This window comes from Leptodactylus fuscus, chromosome 10 (genome assembly GCF_031893055.1).
Source record: "Leptodactylus fuscus isolate aLepFus1 chromosome 10, aLepFus1.hap2, whole genome shotgun sequence".
Classification (NCBI taxonomy): Eukaryota; Metazoa; Chordata; class Amphibia; order Anura; family Leptodactylidae; genus Leptodactylus; species Leptodactylus fuscus.
Genome location: NC_134274.1, coordinates 24732341 through 24753741, shown reverse-complemented (window position 1 = coordinate 24753741; position 21401 = coordinate 24732341). Strand labels below are relative to the sequence as shown.

General features: G+C 43.6%; 1 protein-coding gene across 4 annotated transcripts in view; it reads left to right on the top strand.

The window, feature by feature from the left end:
* The window catches only part of TACC2 (transforming acidic coiled-coil containing protein 2), a 101513-nt gene that overhangs the window by 36778 nt on the left and 43334 nt on the right, over nt 1–21401 (top strand). For all 4 annotated transcript variants that reach the window (XM_075257471.1, XM_075257470.1, XM_075257468.1 and 1 more), the window contains exons 5-7: nt 959–1113; nt 2537–2671; nt 6010–10806. In XM_075257471.1, the coding sequence (XP_075113572.1) occupies nt 959–1113; nt 2537–2671; nt 6010–10806 (5087 nt within the window). The remainder of the gene's footprint in view (nt 1–958; nt 1114–2536; nt 2672–6009; nt 10807–21401) is intronic.

The following is a 21401-nucleotide window of genomic DNA, read 5'->3' as shown; positions in this document are numbered from 1 at the left end:
GTACCACATTGATAGCCATTCATACATAGAGTGACTGGAAGGGGTTTCCACCTGTATCAGTCATTCTATCACTGTTAAAGCCTGTATCTCTCATCATGTGACGGATGAGAGCAACGGAATGGTACAGTGACCCCAAACCTAAAGAGGACCTTTCACCGATTTGGGCACAGGCAGTTCTATATACTGCTGGAAAGCTAACAGTCTGCTGAATTCAGCACACTGTCGGCTTTCCGGATCTGTGCCTTGGGTAAAGAGCTATCGGTCCCGGTACCATAGCTCTTAACAGTCAGAAGGGCTTTCCTGACAGTCAGTCAGGTACGTCCTTCTCCACAGCAGCACCTATCGCGCTGTACAGTGTGAGCGGGTAGGAACGCCTCCCTCCCCTCCTGATAATACTCGTCAATGGACGAGCACTGTGAGCAGAGGGAGGGGGCGTTCCTCCCCGCTCATACTGTACAGCGCGATAGGCGCTGCTGTGGAGAAGGACGTACCTGACTGACTGTCAGGAAAGCCCTTCTGACTGTTAAGAGCTATGGTACCGGGACTGATAGCTCTTTAACTGGGGCACAGGTCGGGAAAGCCAACAGTACACTGAATTCAGCGCACTGTCAGCTTTCCAGCAGTATATAGAACTGCCTGTGTCCAAATCGGTGAAAGGTCCTCTTTAACCAGACACTTAGCTGCAGAGATACTAGAGCATATATAATATACAGGAGATCTAAATTGGGAACCTCCTGAAATGAGCAAATTTACCAATCAGCTATCAGGGAAGGCTGCCTGACTACTCTTGTGAATGGCAGCCGTCTAAATTCTTACGGACAGGCAATTCATACTCTTTGTTGTTCTTGGAACATACTGTTCTTTGACTTTTGAAGATATTGCTTTCTTTTGAGTAAATGACAAGTACATGATATAAAGGTGGATTTTACATTAACCTCTTAATTTTGTGCTCTTAAAGGAATTTCTTCCATCTCTAGAAGCCATTCCTGGGCTTTATCCCCAGTGGGATCCTAAGAGTTACCAAGAGGGACAACAGGTGGAAGAAGAGCAAGAAGAAGAGTCTTTTCCATCATTATTTTCGGAAAGCGCGAGTACATCTGCAACAAATCTAAAGTAAGAACTGAAAGAGTGGTTTTATTACAGAAGCCCTAGGTACCATATAGAATGCCTTATTATGTCTTAAAGTCTAAGACCACCATAGAACACCACTGTGCAACATATATATATATATATATATATGCATAGCTATTATACACTGTAGACATACATAGAAAGCTGAGTAGCTTTGTAAATACATTTATGCATTTATCTTGTATTGACCCTGAGTTACAGTCTCTATTATACAACAGAGCTGCATTCACAATTACACTAAGGATCACTGTTAAGACATTGTCTATGTGGCCCCCTGGTTTTCACCCTTTAATGTATACTTTGCTGTGGTGAGACAACCAGGTCAAAAGAATGGTCATCTTCTTGAGAAAGCTCAAGATAAGGCATGTCTGGGATTATGGTGCCGTGTACCAAGGGATCAGGCAAAAGCAGACCAAGGTCAGGGCTAGCAGCGCAGGTTCAATGTTCAAGAACAGACTAGGTCAATACCAAGCGAAGCAGGAGGTCAGGAGAATGGAGACAGTAGACAATGACATGGAACAAGCTAATGTCAAACACGGTAGAAATAGTCAGCATGTAGTTACATCTTTGCAGGGACCTAATTGCTCAGGCAGGGCATGGCAGGTGAACCAGATTTTTATACCTGCCGACTGACAGAGATAAGCTGGGAAAGATGTCCCAGTACCAGGAAGGGAACATGGGTCACTCTACAGACAGACCCAGCAACAGCAGCATCAAGAAGTGCATGTGTGCAGTGTTGTGAAGGCAATGGACAGCATGCGGAGAAGGTAACTTGTCAGCCATACTTGCTGAGAGAAGTAGTACACCCCACTGACATTACAATAGCAAATGCAACTCTGTCCCATACAGACTGTAACTCTGAAACAATATAAGTAATGCAAAGTATTTAGAAAGTTAAAAAAAACACATATGACGGTGACAAGTTCCCTTTAAGAAAGGGGTTTTACAAGTCAGATGTGAGGATCCCGGAGATCCTGGCAGACTCTGAAGAGGAAATTCCTCCTTACCAGTCAAGTAGCGTTATTATCGCCTAGCGACGACTCCCTCTCACTTTTGCAGATCTTGTCGTTGAAACCGATTTATACAACGGCATTATCAATGGTGATCTATGATCAATGGAATCAAACACATTGTCCTAAAAACCTGGCAATATAAATGTGCCTGAGATGGACAGTATAACATTAACACATTATATTTCCTTTAACACTTGGATCAGCTCACTCATTCTTTCCATATGAGTTGATGTTCTTACAAGTTGGAGGTCATGACTCTCTGTAGTTTGTCAACTTGTCAAGCACATGGAAACTTATGGGGGTAATGCTTAGAAACTTGGAAAAAAACAACGATTTGCTCATACTGTTATTTCAGCATGGATACCTATTTCCCTCTGCTTATATTTTCCCAGGAGCGGTGACGGTACATCGCAGAGTAGTGTTTGGGAGGAAGGACAGCTGCTTCCTGCCCTTCCGCAGACTGGTCTTTATATAGAGGGTCTGGAATATAAAGAATCTGGGCGGAGCTCCCGGCCTGGCACCATCAGGTATCATTATTATGTGCACAACTCCAGAGTCTTGTGTTTTGTATCTAACAGCTGTCAGCTTGGCGTGAACTATATAAAGGAAAAAATGCAATTATTCATTATGGGAAAATAGCCTGAGCTTGTCCTGTGCCTGTTGCATGCTGGGTATGCTTACAATGAATCTTTCACTGGGGGTTAAATAAGCTGTCCTGGTCTTGTACGGACCTGCTACATTCTTGCTGACCTTAATCTAGGAGAAGTATTAACAATGAACAAGAAAAAGATACTTCATAGAACAAGGATGTAGAAATTAATCCGTAGTATAAACAGAGCGGAGCTAAATAAACCCGCGCATTGATGCTATTCATTCTTCCTTTTACTTTGGCCTACAATGGAAATGAACATGATAACTGTTTACAGTTCTTATAAACCATGTTACCAGATTTGCTTCCATAGTAAATATAAAATTCTGTAGGGTTTAGGGGATTATGGGGGTTTTCTGGGACACTGATCTCTAGGATAAGTTGTCCATATGTGGTGGAGCCATTGCTGGGACCCCCTGCTATGAGCAAATTGAAAAATAGTGGTGCTCATTGGAACTGTGTAACCATTTTTACTGTAGCTCTGCTACTACAGCTCAACCTTTTTAAAGGGATTCTACCATTAAAACTTTTTTTTTGTGGAGAAGACGTCGGAATAGCCTTTAGAAAGGCTATTCGTCTCTTACCTTTATACGTGATCTCCGCTGTGCCGTTCCTTAGAGATACAGCTTTTTACCGGTATGCAAATGAGTTCTCTCGCAGCGATGGAGGCGGGCCCAGTGCTCAAACACCGATGGGGGCATCCCCACCGCTACCAGAGAAGCGTCTCCAGCACCGCCTCCTTCTGCGTCCGCAGCGTCATCTTCAATGTCTTCTTCCGGCGCAGGCTCGTAACTTCTAGGCCTCGGGCCTTGAGCAGAGCAGAATGCGCAGGCACACAAGCCACGGGAAAATGGCCGCTAACAATACTGTGCAAGCAGCCATTTTCCCGTGGCCTGTACGCCTGCGCAGTCTGCTCTGCCCAAGGCCCTTGGCCTAGAAGTTACAAGCCTGCGCCGGAAGAAGACATTGAAGATGACGCTGTGGACGTAGAAGGAGGTACTGGTGATGTTTCTCTGGCAGCGGTGGGGACGCCCCCATCGCTGTTTGAGCGCTGGGGCCCGCCCCCATTGCTGCGAGAGAACTCATTTGCATACCGGTAAAAAACGGTATTTCTAAGGAACGGCGCAGCAGAGATCACATCTAAAGGTAAGAGATGAATAGCCTTTCTAAAGACTATTCCGATGTCTTATCCACAAAAAAAGGTTTTAATGGTAGAATCCCTTTAAGGCTGAGATCCCACGTTGCGGAAACACAGCTTCTTTTGTTGCAGATTTTGCTGCAGTCTTTTGAGCCAAAGCCAAGAGTGGATTAAGTAGAAGGGAGAAGTATAAGAACTTCTTATATATTTCCCATTCCTTTTATAGTCATTCTTTGGCTTTGGCTCAAAAACACAGCAAAATCTGCAACAAAAAAGCTGCGTTTCTGCAATGTTTCGGTAAGTGCTTTGGTCTCTTAACTAAATACTAAGCACATCGTCATAGATTGTACAGTGGCTGCACTTAGAATTGCAGTTTAGCCCCATTTGCTTGAATGGGGCTGAGCTTTAGATGTCATTGGGACAGAGAAGAGGCCGCGGCACTCTTAGGTCATGGCCTCTTCCAACAGCTGATTGTGAAGGTCTCAGGTGTCGGACCCCCATTGATCTGATATTGATGACCTAATAAAGATAGACCATTGGTATTTTAGTTCAGGGTTCAGTATGACTGAGCTACAATACCACAAAGACAGTGCTATACCAAGGACTGCTGTGTACGGGGGTTCTCCTTTGTTTTGGTTATCAGTGGGGGTACTTGGAGTGACACTACCACCTATCATGACGTATCCTAAGAATAATGTAATATCCCAGAAAATCCCTCAAAGCAGAACATAAAATAAAACAAAAATAAAATTGGGTTAGGGACTATATAGCAAATCAACCAACCCCTTGTAAAATGTCCTATTTGGGTAAGGGTAAGTTCACACAGGGTTTTTTGCTCCGGAACCTGAGGCTGCCTGCTGAGTATTTGGGTGGCTGTGACTGGATGTCGGTGCAGTGCTCCGCTCCGGATTAGGCCCAAATGAATGGGCCTAGTAAGAAGGGACTGTCTTCAGGCGGATGTCGCGAGGTGAATCCGACTGAAAGAATGAGAGTCTCGGAGGCGGAACAAACGGCTCCTGGAAAAAAGAAGTGACCGGCTCCCATTGATTCCAATGGGAGCCGTCTTTTTGATCAGGATTTTGAGGCGGATACGGCCTCAAATGGGGCAAATTGCAACACAATTTTGGATCAAAAAATAGTCTAAAGAGAGCCAACCAAGAGGCGGTGTAAAGATAGACAGAAGCATCTAAGTCTAGCAAGATGTGCCAAATGTATCATACAGCATGAGACACTATGATAACTTTGGTGTATCTTCAGACTGCCTGGTCTAGGTAGTTTAAACATTATCTAGAATTAGTAAATCTACCCCTAAGTTTTTGTCTAGGCACATATAATTACCCTACATCGTATTAGCAACGGCTATGTTTCATTTTGCAACACATGTTGTCTTAACCTTGTGAGCTTGATAAGGATTCTTCATTCTTTGCATGCTGTAGTCGACTTGTGGTGTTCTTGGGAATATCCTTTTCTGTAATTGCACTTGCCTTGATTCCATCTGTTTGGCTTGAAACCAACAATGTTGGGCTATTATCCTATCTGCCAGTGTCCTCTTTCTGGGCACACAGAGCTCATTCATGTCTTTCGGGTAGCTAGATGGCATTTCAGACACACCATTCCTTCTGGGTAAATTACGGCATTGTGTTGTCTTGAGCTCAGTCAGATAATTTAATTCAGTAACTGCAAGGGAATCTGTTGCCAGAATCAGGAATATCAACACAGACCCCAGATAGATAGGTGAGGGTCACCTGAATCACACAATGTTTTCCTCCATTGCTGAGATTTCACCATTTTGACATATCGACAAAAATGGTGATCTAGTTGCAACTGAAGGAGTGAAAACACAATTTGATTTGGGTGACCCTAGCCAATCTTTCTGTTGGGCAGGGTTGATACGTTGAGTTCTAGTGACAGACCACCATTGAGCATGTATTGCATGGATTTGCATCTTCAGCTGGCTATACTTTTGCTTGGTGTTTGGTTTTCGACCTCTACCTGCATCCGCCTCCTTTCCTACAATCTGCTTTTCCTTATTATTTGGAGGACTGAATGATCTGAACCATTTACCTTGTTAACTGCAGCAACCTTACCAGTGAAGAAGAGTCAAGAGATGAAGAATTTTATGCAGCAGAAGATACAGGACTGATAGGGATACTCAGAGAATGGGGAGAGCAAGTATTGCCAGAGAAAATCTCTGAGATTGCAGAAGGAGAGAAAACTATCCTACAGCAGATGCCTCAAGCTGACCTATCTTCTGAAGAAACACCAGTGAGTAGCAAGGAGCTTGATTTGCGAGTGCAAGAAAAGTTGTTGGCAAGTGAAGATTTATTGGGAATGCCAGATACAGATCTAAAAGGTGGTATATCATCAATAGCTAAGAGCAGCAGTGCCGTCATTGACAATCCAAGTCTTCTTCCTCTGACTTCCACACCACAGCTGATTCCAGCATCCATGGAATTATTGTCAAGGAATGCAGTTGGAATGTTCCAGGAACCAGACGACACATGCAGCCAAGCAAAGAAAGATTGTATGGACAGTAAAACCAACCAGAGAGAACCGGAAGGATCACAGAATAGTAAAACATTAACTACAGATGGTCTAAATAGCCAGACATGGGGGCAGAGCCATGTAATCCCGCCTTTTACAACAGATGGGAGCTCAGACGATACAGATAAACTCACCACACCATATAGCCTTGAAAAGGAGAGCTGTCTCCATAGCGGAGAATCCCCTACAGTGGAGAACGTTGAGCACAATCTGGTGGTGTCAGAGCTCAATACTTTTTGTGATAATCTTCTTACATCATTACTTAACCAACAGTCTATTCTTGAGGTGACAGGACCACAAAGTCTTCAGACACAGATGGGTAAGATAACAGCTTATCACAGTTCTCCGCTCAACCTATCCAATAAATTTGAGGTGGAAACCAAGCAAGGCCTTGATGCCTCAGGAGATGTAAAAGAGACAACTTTAGCAGAAAGCCTTCAGCCTGATACAGCAAACCTTAAAAGTAGTGAAGACTATGGCTTGCAAAAAATGTCCACCACAGATGAAGGAGATTTTACTACTAAAGATGTGATAAACCATAAAGTAGAGACAAAGGGATTGAAAACTAGCACAGAAAATGACATTTCTACCAATTCTTTGACCCCTATGGGTATTCCGATTCCAGTAACATCTGAAAATACCATAAGTTTGCCTATTTACACGACTGAGGGTCTAAATGAAGACATAAATCAGGTTACCTTAGGTGTTGTGGATACACCACTGGTATCTACAAGACCTGCTGGTACATTACATGCGCCTACTTCAAGTGATTTAGGTCAAATAGTCAACCAGACTGAAACAAGTGAAGATATTAAATTCCAAAGCTCTGTGAACAACTTACTTTTAGAAGATGTGTCCACTTTTTGCCTAAATACTGCAGAACTACACCTGGCAGCACCAAGTCCTGATGTAATGGAAGACACTACAATTGTCCCCAAATCTAGTAAAGACCAGTCGCTCACATCACCATCCATTGGAGAGGGTGGACAATCTCCTATAAACCCAACGGAACTGACATCTCAGAAAAACATCCACTTTAGTCCACTGGGACTCACTGGGAATGACTTTACAACATTACATCCTAGTATAGACATGGAGACATTGACCACAGAAGAGAAGAATGATACTGATCATGGTGTCAATGATCTGAAGAGTAGCACTCCGGACGAAATTGTAACTGATGGACTACACGCAAATGCTCGTAATGAAAAGGTTTTCAAGCCTGATATGCCAAAGAATCATTTATCTATTTCAGCATGTCCTGATGTTACAGGACACTCCCCGGACACACAGGTTTTGCTAGATACACCGGCAGAATCTGTAAAATCAATGTCGAAAGAGGTTAATTTTCTCCCTCTACAGGAGCCTTTGGTATCTTTCCATAGTCACGAGAATGAGAGAGACGGTAGGAATTTATCAAGTCCGAAGGAAGAAAGTTCCCCAACTGAAAAGTCTGAGACGCGTTCAGTTCAAACCAATGCGAAGACCAGCCAAAACCAAAGTGGAAATGACATGTGTTTAAGTGCTACACATCAAAGACAAAGTCCTGATATTAATGCAAAGCTACAATCATCCATCCTGTCTGATGTGGAAAACCTGAACCACAGGCCAGATTGTACCATGGGGGAGTCATCCAAGGTTCAGCTGAAGCAAAATGTGTCTGTGATAACTCCAGAAGAGTCTAAAATAGTAGACATCAGCCCAAACCTGGAAAGCAGGTCTACAAAGCAGAAGGAGGTTCCCTTGAGTCAGCAAAAAATCGCGTCCTTAGAGAACACACCCTACGTTGACAATGCTGTGTGCCCTGGCAAAGCCCTGGAGGAGAAAGTACAAGATGAATCTAAAGCAGCGATATCAGATTCTCCAGTCGTGAGTGATGAAATGGACACCTCCATCTCTATAACTTGTGGAAACATTGGCACCATGGATGCTACAGATGCTTTGGGGCTTCAGAAGGACAAGATTTTACTGAACAGTCAACCAGATGAAGTCATAACTCCAAGGGAGGAGCAGTCTCTGAGTTCGACAACAGAAGGTCAGTGTTTTAAGCTTTCTTCCGAGGACAATTCTAATGAAGAAGTTTCTACTATCCAAGGTCAACTTGAGGTTTCTCCAGATGCTTCTACACAACTTCACATACTAGATGATAAATCAACCCAACTTCAAACAGTAAGTGACAACTTCAGCTCTATGGACATACCAAAGGATTGCTCTACAAAGATACCGATTATTGAAATAGATGTTGGCAATGTGGGTAATCTTACAGTAGACACAGTAGACTCTTGTCAAGATCTTCATACGACAGAGAAGGAAACTAATTTATCAAGTGTCGACCTTCCCTCTGAACATTCACAAATATCCACATCCTCAGCACCGGATGAGAACTTTCCATCTGAACATGACATTTTAGATGTTCCTCTTCACTCTAGTGATAGTAGACAAGATGGGAGCACTTTACTAGAAGGTGAGATCCAGGTATGTGATGATTTTGCAGTCAAGACTAAAACTTCTGATATTAAAGAAAGTATATCTAGTAAAGATGTATCTCCTCTGACTTCAGAAATTGATAAGGAGCATCAGGCTTTGTCTACTCAAAGTACTGACATGAAACCTCTTACTGACACCACAGAGGAGTCTGTTTTTGCTGACCTTAAGAAGTGTCTGGAAGAAATTGAGAATGCAGAACAGATGAATGTATGCTCCTCTACATTAATAGAGGAATCACAACCTCCCAAACAGGCTTATGTTCCTAGCATAATGGTAAGAGAACCTGATTCCAAGTCTTACCTTCTGTCTGGAATGGAGCCAACAGCAAAATCACAAGAGGATGCCAAAGAACAAGATGAGAAAAAATCTGAAGGTAACTCAGAAGAATCCATGCAAGTGACCACATCGTGCCCATCAGTTCCTAACAACACTTCACAAAGCATTGAAGCAAATGGATCTGGAGTCTTGTTAGGTGAGAGAGATTATTTAGATTCAGAGCCTTTCATTTCCAATCTCGATAACATGGAATGTACCCATGTACATAATGTTAGCACAGAAAAATCAGAGGAAGCCTTTAATATTTTGCCTCATAATACCCACAAGGAAGTACACCCTCAAGAGAAACATCCTGAAATGGCTTTTGAAGGAATGCATAACCTCAGTCCCAAGGGAGGAGAAGTAAAGACTCACAGTTCTCAGGAGCACTCAAACAATGCAATCGAGACAATTGTAGGCAGCGAAATTGTAATAGAGAAGAATGTAGCCGATATAATTAATACAGATCCAATCCAGACCCAAATTGGTTGCATGCAGACTTCAGGATCTGCTCCTGAGCAACATGCCTCTGCCAAGGAAGAGACTGAACTTCCTTCACCAGGACCAAGTCACATTGTTTTAGGAATGACAACTCCTGAACCTCAACTTGTCAAACCTTCTGAAGGAGCCGAAACACCCAAAGTCACTTCTGGAGCTTGTGATGGACAAAAAGTTCCTCCTGCATCCTTACAACTTCTTCCTAAAGAGAACTCTGAAGATTCAACGATGAAAACACCAATGATCGATAATGAGTTGATTTCTGATCATCCAAACCTTGTACCTGAAGAAAGGGAAATCAAATTATCTGAAGATGTCATGGTGAAGTCTGACTTACGTGCCGTAGAAAAAGATGTTGTACCTGAAGTGACAGAAGTTTTGGTGTCTGATCCACAAATTGAGAAAGAAACAGATATTCTTTTTGATACGTTAGGTTTCTCAGTGAAAGAAACAGCAATCCTATCTGATGAACCACATTTGCCTTCAGAGAAGGCGAACACTGTATCTACAGCTGTAAGCCCTCCTTCTGATGACTTGGCAACTTTACTGCAAACTGCAAATTATCGGGAGACAAGTATTATACAAGATACAGGTCACACAGAACTGATCAATACAAAATGTGATCCTTGCCCTACGGAACAGAAGATGGAAGAACCTGACCAAATGGTATTATCCACAAACCAAGAAAAAACATCCTTCGTCTCTGAGCCACCAGGGCTTGACCTCACGGAAGACAAGGAACATTCTGCTTCTACTTCAGCAATTGGAACTGATCTACAAGGTTCTGACCACGGTTCTTCAAGTCTTCAAGAAAAGTCACCTTCAACTTTAACTGAATCAGGACCTCCTCCTCCAGTTAGAAGCCCAACTTTTCCAACATCAGACTCTTATAGCTTTACCCAGAAACTGCGTAGTGTCCTCCATTCTGATAGGCCAATCGCGAAAAAGACTGTGAAGCCTACACCACCGCCTGAGCCACTGGTGCTCCCCACAAGTCCAACGATGCCTACAGCAGGGGCGACCAATGAAAGGTACGTTTCTTAAGTACATTTTTCAAATATAGTTGTGGTAGTAATGTATATATTGTGGATATTGCATTTATTAGGCTGATGAAAGTTGGTGGATTAACAAATCAGGTGTAGCTTTGTACCTATTGCAAAATGTTGGAAAGTACAGTTTGGAAATTTTGCAATAGTAGTAGATTACTCATAACTTTTCTACCCCTACAAAATAATTGAGGTCACATTGCTATTGTGATCTTACCATCAGAATTATTCTGTTACTTACTACACCAGAAGCTTGGCTTAATTGTACCTATCTGGCTTGACTCGAAGACTGTAGGTGCTCACCGTGAAATCAGTGAGACTATTACTTACAAGATATTCTAAGTTTTAGATATTGTACTTTAAAGGATGGGGAGAGTATTGGAAATGTTTATGGGGTCAGGACCATAGAGGTTGCATGAGCAGGAAAGAGTGTTTTAATGCCCCAAGTGCAATGATCACAGGTTTCCCCTTCTGCATCCCATATAATGTTGCTGGAGCCCCCTGGAGGGAAGAAGGGGAAGCAGAGGCGGCTGTGAGCAGGAGGTACGAACGGGCCTGCAAACCACAGCAAATACTGCTATTATTATATTCTGGGGTCTTTTCAGACTCCAGAGTATAATGATCAGAGACCCAGGGAAGGTGACAAACATAAAAAGACTGTGTTACTCACCTCTCCTGCGCTCCAGCTTGACTCCCTACAATCTTTGGACCTCTTTAGTGACGTCACACGGCCCAGGCCGGCCTCGTTATGTGTCGCTGGCGTGGCCCATGTGATGTCTGTGCCAACCCTGAAGAGGGCTAAAAAGTAGCAGAGAGTGCACCGGAGCCCAGGAGAAGTAACACTGGTTTTTATGTTTGTCACCTTCCCTGGTCCTCCAATCATTATATTCTGGAGTCTGAAAAGACCCATTATATTCTGGATAATACTGTGTGGAGGGGCCACTGTGGGGCATAATACTGTGTGCAAGACCACTGTGGGACATAATATTGTGTGCCAGACCACTGTGGGACAGTCTATGTGAGAAGAGGTAGCATGCTAATAGTGCATATGACCACATGTATGGAATGCAGCTTTAGCAGACTGGTTTAGGATTTTAGCACTTCTTCATCAAATCCTGAATGTGTGAACAAATCTAAAAATAATAAGTAATAAAGGTCTGACACCTCACATGAGGACAACTCAAGGTAAAATCTCTTCCGGGCTCATGTACACAGCAATTTTTTCAGCAATGCAAAAAATGGACTACAAGCCTGCTATACCTACCAAGCCTACAAGCTGCAGCATGAGCCTGCAATACGCACACCCATATACTGGACTACGAACCTGCAATACGCACACCCATATACTGGACTACGAACCTGCAATACGCACACCCATATACTGGACTACAAGCCTTCAATACGCACACCCATATACTGGACTACAAGCCTGTAATACGCACACCCATATACTGGACTACGAACCTGCAATACGCATACCCACATATTGGACTACGAACCTGCAATATACACACCCATATACTGGACTACGAGCCTGCAATACGCACACCCATATACTGGACTACAAGCCTGTAATACGCACACCCATATACTGGACTATGAACCTGCAATACGCACACCCATATACTGGACTACGAGCCTTCAATACGCACACCCATATACTGGACTACGAACCTGCAATACGCACACCCATATACTGGACTACGAGCCTGCAATGCGCACACCCATATACTGGACTACAAGCCTGCAATACGCACACCCACATACTGGACTATGAATCTGCAATTCACACACCCATATACTGGACTACGAGCCTGCAATACACACACCCGTATACTGGACTATGAGCCTGCAATACGCACACCCATATACTGGACTACGAACCTGCAATACGCACACCCATATACTGGACTACAAGCCTTCAATACGCACACCCATATACTGGACTACAAGCCTGTAATACGCACACCCATATACTGGACTACGAACCTGCAATACGCATACCCACATATTGGACTACGAACCTGCAATATACACACCCATATACTGGACTACGAGCCTGCAATACGCACACCCATATACTGGACTACAAGCCTGTAATACGCACACCCATATACTGGACTATGAACCTGCAATACGCACACCCATATACTGGACTACGAGCCTTCAATACGCACACCCATATACTGGACTACGAACCTGCAATACGCACACCCATATACTGGACTACGAGCCTGCAATGCGCACACCCATATACTGGACTACAAGCCTGCAATACGCACACCCACATACTGGACTATGAATCTGCAATTCACACACCCATATACTGGACTACGAGCCTGCAATACACACACCCGTATACTGGACTATGAGCCTGCAATACGCACACCCATATACTGGACTACGAGCCTGCAATACACACACCCGTATACTGGACTATGAGCCTGCAATACGCACACCCATATACTGGACTATGAGCCTGTAATACGCACACCCATATACTGGACTATGAGTCTACAATATGTACACCCACAATATTCACTATGAGCCTGCATTACACACACCTACATATTGGACTACGAGTCTGAAATATACACACCCACATACTGGACTACAAACTTTCAATAACTACACCCACAATCTGGACTACGAGCCTGCAATATGTACACACAGATACTTGACTATGAGCCTACAATACGCACACCCACATACTGCACTATGAGCCTACAATGCGCACACCCACATACTGGACTACGAGCCTGCTATACGTACACCCACATACTGCACTGCACTACAATATGCACACCCACATACGAACACATTCACACTTGCGTTGTTTTAATCCATTCTTCTGTTCTGTTGTTGGACTAAACGCATTCCCAGGGATCCCTTTGACAATAATAGGTCCATGAGTATCCCTTGATCCCTTCATTGTAACAATGTCAAGTAAGGCTAGGTTCACATCTGCACCGGAGTCTGCCTTGGAGACTCTACCGCAGACTTTTCCCTCTGCCAGTTACAATACAAAAGCAGTAAAAACCCGACGGACACCCAATCCACTGTAGTCTATGGGGTCTATAGGTGTCTGCGGGTAATCACTGTTTTAGCGGTTCGGATCGCCATTGTTTGGGAACCCGGTAGACCCCAATAACATAGAGCCCAGCGCAGGTGTGACCCTAACCTAAAAGGAGTTGGGCTTGTGAGCCTTTTCATCCACAATTTTACTATCTAGGCCGGATGCATCGGATAGAGCCTCAAATGCGGATGTGAATGTACACTAGTGTTAGTCGACAACTACCGATCAATAATCCTATTGTAATGAGTGTCACACTAGTCGCTTGAGGCAAGAACTTCATGTACTTTTACTGACTGGCGTCTGGTAAAATATCAACGCTTTAGTCTGTAACCTCCGAATTGCTGACAGTCCTCTAGTCCCTGATACAACCAGGTTATCGGGTGGCACCTACTTCATTGTGCTAGACGTTACAGTGCGTCCTCGGCATACTTTAGCTTCCTTGGCAACTTTTCTATGTTGACAAGCCATTACCGTGTACAGTCTCAGATTGCACTCAGGAGGTGGAGAGTATGAGTTCGGTGCAGGCGAGAGAAGGATTACAAGTATTATAACAGACTTCTGCTGGAAAATGTTCATTATTTTCCAATATTGCAAGGTAAGATGGGAAATGCATCTCCAGTCATAAGGTTTCGAGAAAACTTTGCCATATGTTTACACATTTCTCCTGCTCTTGAGTTTGTCCTAAGAATAGGACACATTAGGCACACCTCTTGAACTTGACAGGTTTTGGCCGTGTGTCTGGGTCCTACGATTTCCAAATCCGTTCCCTTGCCTGTGACACGCAGACTAAGGGCAGAGAGTACTACTTCCCCCCTCCCTCCATCTTTCCTCCAACGGATTGGAAGGTTGTCTATTCCTGCCCTTAGGGGTGGGAATGTTTTAGCAGTGCCCGGGCACGCTGCTTCAGTGTGTGTCACAGATTCCTCTGGCCCTGTGCAGGACCCCATGTCTGTCTGGGAGCTTTCACAGTGCCCTTCCCTAAGGAGGGGAGAAGGAGGCAGAGCCCCTCCCAGACACTGCATCATTCCATTCCCTGGCCTTTTGTTGTGTCTCAACTTTCACTAAGGAGAAGCAAAGTTTGCTGCCTCCTATCATTCCATTCCTTAGGACTGACAGACACAGGCATGGTATAACCCGGGTAATTCCTCAGCTGCTTGTTCCTTGGGATTTAGGACATAACAGGGAACGCCTTGGATCATTGAAGCTGAAGCAGATTTCTGGGCACGGGATCTCGGTGAGTAGGGATATATTTTGAGAAACGTTGAGCACCGTGCCAGGAACACCGGTGTATTATACACATAAGCTGGCTAAGCGGCTCATAGTGCAAGCTATACACTGTTACTCCTACTTACCCTACGCTTATAGACTACCTGTTCTACTAACCCTGCTGTCCAATATACATTGAAATGTATAATAAATTAGATTGTTAACTCATGTATTACCGAGAAAATAAACTGAGTTTAGCTAAAATCTTACGGAATTCAACAATTCGACACGGAAGCTACGAGTCATTGACTTCTAGGGGTGACGTACAGTTTGGCAATGGTGTTAAATGTTGTAATGGAACTTTTATGATGTAATGAATTATTGCAGAGAGTGGGTTGGATGTTATTGCTATAGTGATGTCATACGGGTCATTGACGATGATACTCAGTGATGAAATGAGTAATATGGCAAAGATTGCACTGGAATACTGAGATATAACTGTATGTTAGAAGTCGTATGGTAAATATTGTAGGAGAATGAGATATGACTGTATGCTAGAAGTAATATAGTAAATATTGCACTGGAATATTGAAATATGACTTAACATTCAGAGTAATAAGTCAAAGGTTGAACATATTGCAGTGATTTTTAGGATTGAGGGGCAAGGCCATGTTGCACCTGTTTGTGAGTATACAGCGGGCACAGAGCAGCAGTACTTATATACTAGCAAAGCTTATTTCCTATTAAAACCAGAAAGTTCAAGTGTAACCACAGTTGGCCCCAGAATTCCCCCATGGCCCCAAAGGAGAAGGAAGCTGAGCTATAGGATACTGTTTGTGGGTTCCTCACTGTTTTTTCACTGGATTGTAATGGCTATGGATATATGGATATGTTGTGAGAACTGGCGGTATATGGGGTAAAGTGGTGTTCATGGGGTCAGGCTGTGTGACATGGCTGATAACTGGGAGCAATAGATTGTATGCAAGGGTGACAGCATTCATGAAGAACATATATCTAATTATTTGCTTTGCTACTATCAGACTTATTTTAAGACATCTGTGGGTATCAGTTTAACAATTTTCTTAACATTATATAACAATATTATTAATGTTCATCTATTATTATTATTATTCATATATCAATATTATTACTTCAATCGCTGGCTTTCCACAGAGACTTGGACAATGTCTCTTCCTTTTTTAAGGGACAAATTCAGGGCAAAGTCCTAGACTTCGTATATCACTCATATCACAGTATCCAGGTGTGACCTGTAGATAGTACAAGACAAAAGCAGGTGAATGTTAACCCTTAAGTCATAACTTTCCCCCTAAATCTAGAACATTGTTTGCATTTTTATTATTATGATAATTAATGTATATGCGATATATATATATCTGTGAACTGCTGGGCACCGTAATGGGCACGGTAATGGCCGCCACTTGTTGCTATGTACCAGTTTTTCAACATGCAGAAGACCTACTTAACTCCTAAACGTCACCTTCCCACAAGAGAACAACCCCAGGACTCCTATTTCCATGTCTTTTATTATACAGGACAATCTCTTTAAACTTTCCCTATTGTTTATCATGTGGTCATCGCCTCTGGCTTGCTATATAAGACAACATGCACACTATAAATTTGGAGGTACAGAATGTCCTGACTTGCTTGACAACTACAGTCCCTGCGCTGCTAGAGAAGCCAAAGTCATTGTTGAACGGAACTATCTGTCTACTGACAGGATGCTGCGAGCTCCTACTACTGTCATCCTACCGATTCCCGCTCCTTATAGGGAGCGCTTAACTCTTAACATGCCCTTCTTGTGCCTAGCAAGGAAATGACTTTTACAAGTGACCATTCAAGAGACTAACCCATAGAACTGGAAAGATACAGACACATAGATGCGTAGGAATTACACTGTCGCGTCCCCGGAGTATCACAATATTACATTTCCCTTCACCTATTACATTACTATATGCTGTTTATTCAGCTATTTTGTGCCATTATTTGCAACCTAAGCTTCTAGAAGTGCATTGTATATAAGCAGCCAAATGGCCTCAATGACTATAAAGGGTTGTTGAGTTTCCATCATTGTGTCTGTCGGATAAAATGGCGCAGCATTCTACTCTACTGTGATCAGCTTTTTTGACAGGACCAGCAACAAAGACTCCTAATGGAGTCTCCAACACAGATGTGCCCATAGTTTATCACTATAAGGCTGAAAAAGACAGTCCAAAAAGCTGAGACTCATCTTACAGGGCCAATCCAGCGGAGGCCATTGCTAGTTCCTTCCCTACATCAGTTTGGCAGAACAAAGCCTTGAATTAATGATCTCTCTTCAGCATCTTAGTACCTGTAACATTGTCTAATTGTTAGGGATGTGCGGACAGCAGTTCCCCAGTGCGTAGATGAACCCTGGGGAGAAGGGGGCACAAGAGAAAGTGAGCCCTAAGCTGAAGCCCCCCACTGTCCCTTCCTCGTGCCTGGCCTTATCCTACGCAATAGACGGCAACTTGGAGACGATCCCTACCTATATAGGTGGCACACAAAACGCAGACAAGACAATAACAACAAAGGGAGGTCAGCTAGCCAGGGGTCAGTAACAGTCGAGCAATGCAGTGCCAAATCGTAATCCAAAAGAATAGTCAATAGGAAAAGCCAGAGGTCAAGAATCAGAATATAAGTAATAACAGCAAGAGAAAAAGCCAGCACGCACAAGGCAATAGCAAGCACCAGTGTGAATGTGAACCAAGACTAAATAGGGAGGAAGAACCCGCCCTGGACCTGACAGGAAGGCAGGCTGTCAATCACAGAGCAAGAATAAGTATAACTAATAGAGGAGCAGAGAGAAATGAAGGAGATGGGTGTGGTGGGAAATCAATTAACAAGGTGAAGGAATAAGACAGTGTTCAGACAATGCAAAACAAACCCAAAAGAAGAAATCACAGCCGAACATGCGACTGGATGATGACGCCAAAGCCCGGACGGGCAAAGATGTTACACTAATGCTAGGTTCACACTAGCGTTCATCTCTCCGTCCTTTGGGTCCGCATGAGCCCTTTCCACTTAGGTGAGGTTCACATCTGCGTTGGAGTTTCGGTAGGAGACTCAGCTGAAGATTCTGTCTAAAATTGCGGAGAGAAAAGTCCTACATGAAGAACTTTTCTGTCCACCAGTTTCAGTGTAAAACCTGCAGACGGTCACCCGTCAGACCCTGTTATAGCCTATGAGGTCCGTGGGTAACCGCTTTTTAGCGGACTGGCTCTTTGTCTTTTGGATCCACTTGTGGACCCAAGGGACAGAGTGATGAACGCTAGTATGAAAAAGCAGATATCAATGGATCTCATAGATTATGATAGAGTCTGACGGGTGTCCATCGGGCTTCTGCCAGTTCTATACTGAAACCAGCAGAAAGCAAAGTTCTCCATGCAGGACTACCCTTTGCAAATTTTAGGCGGAGTCTGCGATGAAATCTCCTAAGGAAACTCCAACGCAAATGTGAACCTAGCATTAGGCTATATATACACGTTCTCAATTATGACTGGGCTCACGGCTCCTAATAAATGAGGGGCATCCTCTGCAGGGCCATGCACCTGCTCTGAACTCTTCGCCAGCTTATAGCCATGGCTCCATCACACCCTCACTACGACTCCTTTTAGTGAAAGTGGCACTAGATGCAACAAAAATTGCGAGATTTGTTACTTTTTTCTGCCAGAAAACTGGTGAGGTATATACCGTATATATAAAAAATCTGCTTAACGTGTTTTAAAAAAGGCTGTTACGGTTTTTGATGTTCGTGTGTCTAAGTCCAACCATCAAAAAATCCTGCAGCAGAGATTTGCCCATCTCGCTGCTCTTACAGTAAAGAATCCCTGTCCGACAGATGGTGAAAGTGTCTTTCCTCTTAGTATAATGGATGTCTTTTTGTTATTGTCACTTGCACAGGTTAGAAATGTAATGGGTAGTCACATAGTGCCGCAAAATATATGCAGGGCATCAAGTCTATGAAATCTGACTGTGGGTGTGCACTCCTATATGTGCAATGGTTGCAGACATGTAATGGTCACATACAATGACACTGAATGTCCACTCTTTTCTCATGACCTTCTGCATTACATTTATGCAGTGTGTGGTCCTAGGAGAGGGATTTTAGAAGAACATTGCTGACAGCCATTGATATTGGCAAGGATGACTAACCAAGAGTGGCACAAAGTGCTTGAGTACAATTAGCGCCTTGCGGGATACTCCAGAGGGAAGCAATGGGTTGAATTCCCTAATAATGACATCACAGTAGTCCCCTTGCGCCTGCTTTCTACACGGGACGGCTAGACACAACAGCTGGTACCTCACTCAGCCATGACATCTACACCTAAATGTATCTCCGTCTTCTGACTCATTGTCATCTACAGAGGACATTTACCATTATGCCCATTAGTCTCAGAACATAGATCATCTGCAAAAACCGAGTGGCACATGGAACCATCATGACCAGTCACCCCAGAACCGTGCGTTAAGAAGGTCATATATGCTCCAAGGCATTGAAGTTTAACTTTTTCCATGACCATGAGACTGCATTGTCAGCTGGAGGGGAACTTCCAGGGTAGCAGCCGCAGCATTTGCTATAGTGCCTGACAGCTGACGGCCAGCCATTTCCACTGTCATTCCTCAAAGACAACAGGACCCTGCTGCATAAGGGTTTATGAGGGCCGGAGGAGGACCCCGCTGCCTATAAATGGCTCTGGTAAGGCTTCCGGTTGTGTTTGCTGAGTATCTGAAAGAAGGTGATGTCACTATACCTCCCTACTGACATCACTAGTCAGCCACGGTGTAAGATATTACCAGTGTGCACAATACTGTTATCTTTTCAAGGTGCTAATGTAATACAATAGTACTAATGGAGTGTGGAATATAGTATGTCAGTCTGGGGTCACTAGAGCCCCTCCAATGAAATTATTGCTAGGGGCCTATTATACAACTATGTGTACTTACCTCTCCAGAAGACCACCCCTTATCCAAACTAGATTTTGTGTGACTTATTTTCAGTTTCACCACATACTATGCATGCTGGCCATCTTCTGTGATAAGACCACCCCCCAGAAGACCACTTTTTTTATGCAATTTTGGGTGGTTGCCTCAAAAGGATTTAACTGCATTAACCCCTGTTCACAAATTTCTTAAACTGCACCAACCAAGGCTCTTGCCATGGACTACACTGCTTCCTCTGTGTGGCAGGGTTATGTGCTCACGCAGCAGCAACAGGAGCTGTGACTGGTGCCCATGCTACAGTGTCAAGAAGGTAGGTCTGGAGGACGGAGGATACTGGTCATCCTGGTCAGGTCAATAATGACCACGGCTTCTATGGGATTTGCACTATATCAATACATTTACTACTATACATCCCATTCTCACATAGTGCAGGGGTGGAAATCTGGTCTTTCAGCCTTTTCCAACTCTTGATCACATGGCCAATGGTCAGTCTCATAACCCAGGGTTGGAGCGTCACCCGAGGAGTCAGAGAGAGAATATTTCCTGTACCCCACAGCAAGATGGGTGACTGGGATGTATATTAGTAACATTACTGAAATTCTGCAGTAAATCCACTCCAAGTTATTATTCCCCACATAACCCTTTAAGATAGTCCTAGATATTAAATGAATGTAAGACGTTGGTGGAAAGAAGCCTTGGAGGGACATGAACATTCCTGATACTTTGTGCTGACAGGAGACAAGTCTCCGCCATAAGTGTCTGACAGCAGCTTACTCCACTATTCCCCATTCAGAACACATGCATGCTCCTCTGAGCTGAGCATACATGTATATAGAGCCATTGGGGAGAATAGCTGTCAAGTATATGGCCAGTTATACAGTTAACGGTTTCCCTGCTGATTTCCACCTCACCTAATGGCTCTGCAAAGTCACCCATAGAGCTGTACACATAAGCTAGAACAATACCGGGACCTGTTCATGTATTTACACGGCTTTAGTGAGTCATCATTTGTAATGCAGGAAGTTATATATAGTGATAGTGAAATCTTACGGTTGCTAATACAAATACAGCTCCACCTTACCGTATATGGTCCACCATAGCTGTAAGGATAAGGCTTCCTACAGGGAGGATAGGCTAGAGAAATCTCAGGCTCATACATGTTATAGATGTAATGTAAGGTGTTTTGTGGCGCTATAATAGGATGAACCCTTTATCGTACCTCCGTATTTCTAAAAAAAAGTGTTTTTTTCCATTGGATTCCACATAATGGCTTTAGCAGAGCAGATCAGGACTGGACGGGGAAGTGGAATTTTCT